The sequence below is a fragment of the Macrotis lagotis genome, chromosome 5 (assembly GCF_037893015.1).
Source record: "Macrotis lagotis isolate mMagLag1 chromosome 5, bilby.v1.9.chrom.fasta, whole genome shotgun sequence".
Classification (NCBI taxonomy): Eukaryota; Metazoa; Chordata; class Mammalia; order Peramelemorphia; family Peramelidae; genus Macrotis; species Macrotis lagotis.
This window is the reverse complement of record NC_133662.1, coordinates 230623342-230633802: the sequence shown is the minus strand read 5'-3', so window position 1 is coordinate 230633802 and position 10461 is coordinate 230623342. Positions and strand designations below refer to the sequence as shown.

Genomic DNA, 10461 nt, shown 5'->3' with positions numbered 1-10461 from the left:
ACCTACTATAGTGTTTAAATCTTTAAACTTCAAATTGCTTTTGAGACTATGTCTCTCTATCCTGTCCAGTCTGGAAATTCAGTGACCACTCATTGCAGCTCAGAATTCTCAAACTCAAGGTATCCACCAACCTCAGCTTTCCTAGGAATAGGGATTTCAGATTGTTGCCACTGTGTCTGATTATGACATTTTTGTTAAATATTATTAATTGATTTGAATCAGAGGTGGTAACTACCCATTACAACAGTTTCATAGATTTCAAGCACCAGACATGAATCTTTGAAATTTTCTCCAAGGTAAAAGATTCTCTAATAACATAATAGTTATATATCTCATTTGTTCTTAAACAAGCGAGTGTAACAGATATGTGCATGACTAAATGTGTATCTGTGTGTGAGTGTGTGTGTGTGTGTGTGTGTGTGTGTGTGGCATCCAAGTGGTCCACCTAGAAAGAAGAGAAGCAATCGTAGCACACTGTAGGATGTAGGTTCAGGCAGGATCCAATAGGTCAAGGTTGGCCAATCTCTCCTCCAGTCTTCAACAGGGATATCAGACTAGAATTATATCTGGGGCTAATCTAGGAGTATATATCTCTAGTTCAGAATGACAGCTACTTCCCTAATGGATCTCAAGGGGTCTAAGGCTTAAAACCTTCCCACTAAATAATTCTAACCACCTGAAAAACCAAACTCTTTATCAAAGATTGTAGGAAAAAAAAGAAAGAAAAAGAAAGAAAAGAAAAGGCAGGGAGAGACTAGAAGAAAGTAGCACAGTGGATAGAGTATCAGTCTTGCAGTCAGGAGGACCTGATTTCCCAACTAACCTTACAATCTTAACAATTGCCTAGCAGTGCAACTTTGAGCAAGTCACTTCACAGCATTGCCATAATAAAAAGAGAATAAAGAAAGGAAAGAAAGGAAGGAAGGAAGAAAGAAAGAAAATCAAAGAGTTTGTATAGATTAGAATCCATCAAAAAATACTCTCCAGACAAGAATGAGGAGTTGAGTTCAAAAGAAAAAAAAAGAAAGAATAATTCCACTTGAAGTAAGGAGTCTACTTTCAGCAGTTCTAAGGGTCTAGGCACTAGACCTCTCTCTTGCTCTTTCCCTTCTCTCTGTCTCTGATTCTCTCTCTCCCTGTTACTATCTCTCTCTGTCTCTGTCTCTCTCTTTCTCTCTGTCTCTCTAACCCTCTGCCTCACTATCTGTGTATCTATCTATCTATCTCCCTCCCCCTACCCTCTCTGTCTCTCATGTTCTCTCATGCTTTCTATGCCTCTAGCTCTAATCTCTCTCTCTCTCTCTCTCTCTCTCTCTCTCTCTCTCTCTCTCTCTCTCTCTCTCTCTCTCTCTCTCTACCTCCCGCCATCTGCTCATACGCTAGCATTCGCCCAGTCGATCAAGACTCATATATTTTTCTGCAGATTCAGTGAAAGCTGTCTCTCTCAAGGGGAAAAAATACCTCTTAGACAGAAGCAAACTGGTGAAATTGAATTTTCTTAAGGGCCCATTATGTGAAAAGTAGTGGCAGGTGCTGCGTCCACTGGACTTTGGGAGGACAGGCAGCTTACTTTCTGGTAGTTACCATGGGTCATAGGCAACAGAAATAGCATTAGTATCCGCCTCTATGGACTTTCAGGTTGATACCTGGTTTCTCAGGAATATCAATGAGGGGCAGCATGAATGTCAGCCATAAAGATTACTTCACTATTGACCCATGCCCTGGTTAACTCTATTCATAATATTATTCTGGTCCTGTCACCAATGATTTTTGGGTGGAAGATCCATGAAATAAAATTGCCCCTCTAACACTAACTTTTAATCATTACCAAGTCATTTTGCACAAGGACCCAGGGCAGCCCACTTCACTCCCCTCCTGGCCTTGTTCTCTCCTTTCCTTGGACACCCAGTGCTTCCCTCATTCCCACAACCAACTTCTCTCCTTTTAATCTTCCTATTAGAATTTAAGCTCCTTGAGGTAAGAAAATATTTTTCCATATATTTGTATTCCCAATAGATAGTACAGAACCTAGCTTTCACTAAATGTTTCTGTCCTTCCTTTTTCCTTCATTTAACCTCACAAAATCCCATTTACCTCATCTGTAAAATGAGGAGCATCTATGGTACCTGCCTGGGTAACTCCATACTGCATAGAAAATCAAGCCTGTAGTCAAGAAGACTCATCCTGAGTTCAAATCTAGCATCACATACAAACTATCTGGGTGACTCTGAGGAAGTAACTTAACCCTGTTTGCCCAGGCTTCCTTACCTGTCAAAAAAGTTGGAGGAGGAAATAGCAAAACCATTGCAAAGAAAACCCCAAATGGGTCACAATGAGACAGACATGACAGAAATGATTGAATAATAATAGCAACAGAACTTACCAATTGGAATTGTTGTGAGAGGCAAACCTAAAAAATCTAAAAGTGCAAAAGTAGAATAAAACTTGAAGAAAGGTCAAAAGATTAGGGATTTTTAATTATTTTTATAAAAAAGAACTAATTTTTATATAACACCTTCTACATTTGAGACAATATGCTGAGTGCTTTAAGAATATTATTTCATTTTAGCCTCATAATAACCTGGAAGAATAGAGGTCATTATTATTCTCATTTAAAAATTGAAGAAACTGAGGCAAATCGAGATCAAATAACTTATTCAAGGTCCCATAGCTAGTAGGAGTATGAGACAATATTTAAATTTAGCACTCTATCCACTGCCATTTTCCCTAGAATCACCATCAGCCATTAGCAGAGCTGCAAGAATTCTTCAAGAAAACCTTCCCACTTGATGTCTATCATCATTAGATTGAATTTCATTGAAATTTTATAATGAGCCCATATCAGTTTTTGTCCATTTTGACTGTGGTCCTAGGCAATGGGTTGTGCTGGTCAGCTAGATGGTTCTTTAAAAAGTGTTATTCCAGAGTCAGGAAGGCCTAAAGTCAACTCAATCCTCACACATTTACTAGATGTAGGACTGTGGGCAAGCGGTTTAACCCTATTTGGCTCAACTCCTCATCTATAAAATGAACTAGAGAAGAACATGGCAAAAGGTTAAAATCTATCTCTGCCAAGAAAACCCAAAATAGGGTCACAAAAAGTCAGGCACAACTCAAATGGTTGAATAAGGACATCCACAGCAACAGTTAGGATGTGCAAAGTATGGCCTAAAAGTATGACATTCAAAGAGCCCTATAATGGTTCATGAACCACCACATAACTCTCCTCATTAGATGGGGCTGGGACTATAGGATTCTCACCCACTCTAATGACAAACAGGTTCATGAGCAGGTGAGAAGGAAAACAAATCCCAATTTTAGCCAAATGAGGTGGAGTTGGGTTGGGTTGGGAGTGAATCAGGCTCTGCCAACAGGTGGGTGTCTCCTTTTTGGGATGCTCTAGGAAGACAATCAAAACCCCTATAAATAGGCCAGAATCTCAGTTCCTGATGTCCTCCACCAGCTTGAACATCCTCCACTTGTTCCAAGTGATACAGGTAAGCAAAGCTTGGCACCTGCCAAGTTCCAAATTGCTTCCCATGATTCTTTGTGCTGAATATCTCAGGAAGCTCACTGTAGGTGAACAGTCTTAGATATCCTTTGACTTCCTTTTCATTGCAGCTGTGATTGGTTTCTTTGCTCAGGGATTGTGACAGACATCACCAATTTCTATGGAGATTACAGAGAAATCTTGTTTTTGTATTAGTGATTGATTTGAAGCACTCTGTTAGACTTGTTCCTATTGCTGGATGAGCCAGGAGAGTCATAGAATATTTTTGCTGTGTGGAGGTTAGAAGGGGAGACACATGGGCTGATGGCACTCCCCAGGGTCACATCCTGAGATTGTGGATCCCCAGAAATTTTGATCCCCATTGTGATAAATATGGAAAAAGCACTTCAGAAGTTCATTGCAGGCCTTCTGTGTTTTGCTGCTGCTCTTGGTAAATTATTATTGAGGCTGTCCTGAAATCCAGTCTGCTCTTTAGCAGTAACTAAAAAGCTAGCTATGATAGCCATGAAGACCTTCACTGTTCAACTACTGGGTAGGGTCTTCCAGCTAGAAGAGAAAATTTAATTTAAATCTAGATTCCCAGAAGTTAAAGCATCCTAATTTTATTTCTAGCTATTTGAATTGCCTTTTTTGTTTTAGTCAGTAAATCTAGACTATACATTTTTTCATGTTGGAGACTTCCTTGCTTAACAGAGATGAAGCTTCCTTTGTTTCCACTTTATTATTGTGCTTTAGTAATCCTATTGCTATTGTTGATGATCATGAAATAATTGGTGAATAGAACAGCTAAGTGCTACAGTGCCTAGAGTACTGGATTTAGAGTCAGGAAGATACATCTTCCTGAGTTAAACCAGGGACACTGCTGAGTTGTATGACCCTGGGCAAATCACTTCACCCTATTTGCCTCAGTTTCCTCATCTGTCAAATGACCTGGAAAAGAAAATAGAAAACCACTACAGTATATTTCCCAAGAAAATCCCAAAAGATTGAGAAAAATCAGAAACAATTGAAAAACAACTGAATGGAAAGCCAAAACATATGTTAGGTTAAAGATATGCAAAACACAAAATTATTGCTTTCAAGGAGCTGACCTTCTATGGAAAGCTATGCTCATTTTACAGTGGATAAAACTGGCAGACAATGATTTAATGCCTTGACCAGGAGCACACAAACTATATTTATGATAAAATACAAGCAAAATAATTTGCAAAATAATCTACAAAGTAAATTATAAAGCTACAAATTGTCAAGCTTAGTTAAATTCAAAGTAAAGAAAAAGGTAGTTTTAGAGGAAGGCACAAGCAGTTGGAAAGAATCCAGAAAGGTCCCTTGTAGGAAGTGGAAAATTGGGATTTAAAGAGGTTTGGGGTGGGGGACTCTCAGGCTCGAGGAACAGCCTATATAAAAGCTTGGTGGTTGGACATGGGGAGTTGGGTGTAAGGAAAAGGAAGAAGGCCAGTCTGGCTGGATCACAAAGTACATGAAGGGGAGTAACATAAAATAAAATTAGAAAAGTGAGTTAGAAGCAGGTTGTGAAGGGATTTAAATGCAGGAGGAATTTTTATTTGATTCCAGAGTAATAGGAGCAGCAACAGCAGCAGCACCAACAAGAAGAAAAATATAAACTTTCAATTTCATAGGTTTGTATTTGGAAAACTGCTCATGTAGTTTCTCACTTATCGTTCTACTGTGACTCTAAATGAATGTCTCTGAAAAACAGCTATCCCACATCCCTGACTTTTTCCGTTTCTAGCAGGAAACATCCTCCTGCTAGAAACTTTCTTCTGCTCATCTAATTCCCCACCTCTTCTCATGTCTGGTTCCAGGTTCATCTGAATTTGCAAAGATGACTCAACTCCTGAGTAGCATCCTCACTGTGATCAAGGTGTTCCAGGAATATGCCAATAAGGATGATGACTGCGCATCCCTGTGCAAGAAAGAATTGAAGGAGCTGCTCTTGGAGGAGTTCCAGGAGATCCTTCGGGTAAGAGAGAACTCCCAGAAAGTCTGGGGTCCTGGTAGAAGACAAAATAGAAAGAACTTTTTCAGTCACTTAGGACCTGCACTCAAAGCATTTGCCCAGGGTTTTGGCAGCAAGGTCATCTCCATGCAATGAGTAGAGGTCTACAAGAGAATCAGACCTCTCAGTAAGAGGGCATTTCTTCTTACAAAGTGAGGTTTGCTTAACAGAATCCTATAGAATCAGAGAAGTAGATCTGAAAGGGCCCATAGAGATCTATGAATCCAGAAGTCTGATTTTATAGATAAAGAAACTGAGCAGAAAGCTGAAGTGAATTACCTATCATTAGTTCTACAACTGATAAAAGCAAAATTAGAAGTTGAGCCCTCTGACTTAAAATCCAATCTTTTTTTCCACACTATGCTCTTCTTGGTCTTGGTATTTTATTTGCGTTATAGCATTAGTTTCTCATGCATTTTGGGGGGGAGGGAGGGGGGAGAATGAAATGGGGGTTAAGGGACTTGCCCAAGTCACTCAGATACTAAGGGTCAAGTGTCTGAGTATGGACTTGAATTCAGGTCCTTGTGATCCGAGGACCAATGCTCAACCTAGGTTCCCCAAGCAGTATGGTATAATGGGAAAGAACACCAACTGTAGAGTTAGAAGATGTGAGTTCAAATACTACCTCTGAGTTTATTGCATGGAGATGTATGCAATTTATTGAACTTCCTACTGTCTCAATTATTTTAATTGTAAAATAGACTAGTTGGCTACTAGAATCCATTCCACCTCCAGATTGATTATTCAAAGTCAATTTACTCATTTTTGAAAATATGAAATGGGGGTGCTATTAAATAGGCCTAATAATTGCCTGGGTAAGACTTTAGAAGAAGGGTTAGATGGTGCCAGAGGTCACAAAGCACTCTGGCAGAGAGACCCAAGTCCAAATTCAGATTCAGATACCTATTAGTTTTGTGGGCAAGGCATTTAAGCTCTGTTTACCAAAATTACCTCAACTAATATATCGTAAATGATAAATAAAAGTTCATTCTCTTCCCTGTAAGACTTGAACCTGAACCAAGCCATGAGATTTTCAGGGCAGGGAAGTAAAGGGCAAATGATTAAAATTTTGTCTTTGTTTTATTTTCTCGCAGAGACCAGATGACCCTGAGACAGTTGACAACATCTTGCAGCTCTTAGATCGGAACCAAGATGAACTTGTAGACTTTAAAGAATTTCTTTTATTAGTGTTTCAATTGGTTCAAGCCTGTTATAAAATTCAAAGTAGAAAGTCATGTGGAGACAGAGCTGGCACCCATCAAGAACGAGGAAGAGAGAGGACACGGGACCATCATGTTCCAGAGCAGGGTACAAGCAGACAAGAGAGACAGAGACATAGGGGACAAAGACAGGATTTCCACTGTGATCAGTCTGAGAGACAACATGATGACACTCGCTATAGTCAGTATGAGGGACAAGATGAGGATTCCCACTATGGTCAGCACGAGGGTCACAACCAACATTCCCACCGTGACCAATCTGAGAGACAGCACCAACAGTCTCAACAGGGTCAGTCTGAGCGACAACACCAACAATCTCAACAGGGTCAGTCTGAGAGACAACACCAACAATCTCACCGGGGTCAGTCTGAGCGACAACACCAACAATCTCACCGGGGCCAGTTTGATAGACAACACCAACAATCTCACAGGGGTCAGTCAGAGAGTCAAAGGCAACATTCTGGCTGTGGACAGTCTGTGAGACAAGACCAGCAATCTGACCGGAGTCTGGTTGAGAGACAAGATAATACCTCTAGCTGTGGTCAGTCTCAAAGGGTAGGACAGGACTCACATCATACAAATTCGACCAGACAAGGACAGGATACTTCTTCTGGTCGGTCTGGAAAAGGGAGACAGGAATCAAGTTGTGATCAGTCTGAGAGACAAAGATATGTCTTTCACTTAGGTCAGTCTCAAAGTTTGGGACAAGATTCAAGTTACGGTCAGTCAAGCAGACAAAGTCTAAGTCATTCAGGTCGGCAAAGTCAAGAGTGTTGCTACGGTCAGACAGGGAGAGAAGAACTGGGATCTAGCCATGACCAGTCAAGAAGGCAAGGATTGGGCACTCAATGTGGCCAGGCAGAGGGAGTTGGACAAGGATCAAGCTGGGGTCAGACAGACAGACAAGGGCTAGACTCTCACTATGGCCAGTCAGGGAGGCAAGGCCTGGATTCTCAATGTGGTCAGTCAGGAAGAGAAAGTCTAGACTCTCACTATGGCCAATCAGGAAGGCAAGGACTGGATTCTCAATGTGGTCAGTCAGGAAGACAAGGTCTAGGAACTCATTATGGCCAATCAGGAAGGCAAGGACAAGATTCTCAATATTGCCAGTCGGGAAGACAAGGTCTAGACTCTCAATATGGCCAGTCAGGGAGGCAAGGACTGGATTCTCAATGTGGTCAGTCAGGAAGACAGCGTCTAGACTCTCACTATGGCCAAACAGGGAGGGAAGGCCTGGATACTCAATGTGGTCAGTCGGGAAGACAAGGTCTAGAAACTCATTATGGCCAATCAGGAAGGCAAGGACAAGATTCTCAATATGGTCAGTCAGGAAGACAAGGTTTAGACTCTCACTATGGCCAGTCAGGGAGGCAAGGACTGGATTCTCAATGTGGTCAGTCAGGAAGAGAAGGTCTAGACTCTCACTATGGCCAATCAAGAAGGCAAGGCCTGGATTCTCAATATGGTCAGTCGGGAAGACAAGGTCTAGACTCTCACTATGGCCAAACAGGAAGGCAAGGACTGGATTCTCAATGTGGTCAGTCAGGAAGACAAGGTCTAGACACTCATTATGGCCAATCAGGAAGGCAAGGACTGGATTCTCAATGTGGTCAGACAGGAAGACAGGGTCTAGACTCTCAGTATGGCCAGTCAGGGAGGCAAGGCCTGGATTCTCACTATGACCAGTCAACAAGACAAGGATTGGATTCTAATCATAGCCAGACATGGATACAAGGATTGGATTCACACTATGGCCAGTCAGGAAGGCAAGGCCTGGATTCTCACTATGACCAGTATGAGAGATATAGACAAGAATCAAGTTATGGTCAAACAGAAAGACAAGGGTTAGACTCTGATTATGGATATTCTGAGATACAGGGGCAAAATCATCACTTTCAAAGTGGCAGAAGAACAGGACAGGGACTGAACAGTAACCAGGGGTATCTGTCCGGGGAAGACAGGCAGAGCCACTTTCATCAAGGGCTGCACCAAACAGAAAGGGAGTCTGATCAACATAAGTTGTATTTCTTGTCCCAGCAAGGAAGGTCTCTGTGTCACAAAGGGAAAGACTGGCAGCAGGGTAATAGTCAACAGAGTAGAGCTCAAGCACAAGATGGACAAAGGCAACAAGAAAATCAGAGTCGTCAAAGAAATCACCCACAAACACATGAAGAGGATGAGGGTTGTCAGAGCAGGGATAGACAGCATCATGAGGAGCAGGGAACCTCTTCTCAGAGGCAGAACAGGCAGACCCATAGAGAAAATCAGAGCCAGCAAAGATACCACCAGCAAACACATGAAGAAGATGGTTGTCAGACCAGGGATAGACAGCATCATGACAAACAAGGAACCACTTCTCAGAGGCAGGACAGGCAGACCGGTGGAGAAACTCAGAGTCATCAAAGATACCGCCAGCAAACACGTGAAGAAGAGGGTTGTCAGACCAGGGATAGACAGCGCCATGAGGAACAAGGAACCTCTTCTCAGAGGCAGGATAGACAGACCCGTGGCACTGAACAAAATCATCAGAGAGAGGACAGCCAAACACAGAGCAGGCAAACCCGAGATAATGAGAGGCATCCTCAGACCAGGGAGAGACAAGGTGGGCAAGCTTGTGGCAATGAGCAAAATCATCATCAGAGGGGCAGGCAAACGCATCAGGAAGAAGAGAGTTCTTGTCAGACCCAAAACAGACAAACCCATGGAGGGCAGAGACGACAAGAGAACCAGAATCAGCGATGGCAAAGAGACCAGCAGATCCATACTCAGAAAGAAGGATCCTGCACACGTGAGCATGACCATCTACAACATGAGAGACAAGATTCTCAGAGAAGGTCTTGTGATCAAAGATCTCACTCAACCCAAGGCCAAGGGAATCTTAGAGGAAGGACTTCTAGTGGAAGTCATTCCGCTGGTCCTAGCCCCCTCTATGATTATGTACAAGAACAAAAATCACAAGGCCATCAAAACTAAAAGGATGCCAGTCCATGTTCAAATGCTTTCTCCCTTTTAAAAATTCTAAATTTATCTCTCTCAATTATTACTTAGTCAGGTTAGATTTCATTCTTCTTTTTTGAGTGAGTACTTACTTTTAAGGTGCTTTGGCTGGGACATGGTGGGGTGGTGGAGCATATCCAGGGGATATATGAAAAATGACAGATTCCTGGTAGAATTATACTTGGGTTTAAAAGTGAGAGAGATAATCAGATCTCAATTTGAATCAATTGCAAGGGTTAATTTTTTTTCTGATTGGTACACTGAAAATTCGGGAATAGTTCTAAAATCAGGTTTCAGGCTTGTTAATTTTCCATAAAGAGGTAGATCCTTTTGGCCTTGAAGTTCAGACACAAAAAGCTTATTCTGACATCTGAGTTTAAATTGATTTACTGCATTTCAAGAGGAGTGAAAATCTCAATGGTCAATGGCTTTTAAAGCAGATGGACCTATGATTTCATTTATCAGGAATTCCTAAACAGCTAGTCGGTCAATTAGGAAAAATTATAGAAATGAAAATTTGAAATGTTACAACATGTTTCTGTTGCTTTCTTTGGTAGAATTGCTTGTACCTCTTTCCTTCCATCTCCCCTCCAAAAAAATGGAGGGTTAAAGATCAGCACTCGTTTAGTGGGTGGAAAGTATATCATGTTATAGGTAACAGGTTTCAGAAGGCTTTACAACAAATCTACAACTATGAAGGTCTTTAAACCACA

The 10461-nt window shown here is 41.6% G+C and overlaps 1 protein-coding gene across 1 annotated transcript; it reads left to right on the top strand.

Annotated features, from left to right (window-relative positions):
- The first annotated feature begins 5357 nt into the window (after positions 1 to 5357).
- LOC141490108 (uncharacterized) lies at positions 5358 to 9724 on the top strand. Its single transcript, XM_074190371.1, has 5 exons — positions 5358 to 5495; positions 6626 to 7448; positions 7542 to 7833; positions 7870 to 8997; positions 9250 to 9724. Exons 1-5 carry the CDS (start codon positions 5358 to 5360, stop codon positions 9722 to 9724), a joined length of 2856 nt encoding a protein of 951 aa, XP_074046472.1.
- Positions 9725 to 10461: the final 737 nt, after the last annotated feature.

Bases quoted from the DNA above. Each gene is read 5' to 3' on its own strand.
- LOC141490108 (XM_074190371.1), top strand. From the start codon at position 5,358: ATGACTCAACTCCTGAGTAGCATCCTCACTGTGATCAAGGTGTTCCAG. The intron at 5,496-6,625 runs GTAAGAGAGAAC...ATTTTCTCGCAG, and splicing joins AGTTCCAGGAGATCCTTCGG to AGACCAGATGACCCTGAGAC. The intron at 7,834-7,869 runs GCAAGGACAAGA...CCAGTCGGGAAG, and splicing joins CATTATGGCCAATCAGGAAG to ACAAGGTCTAGACTCTCAAT.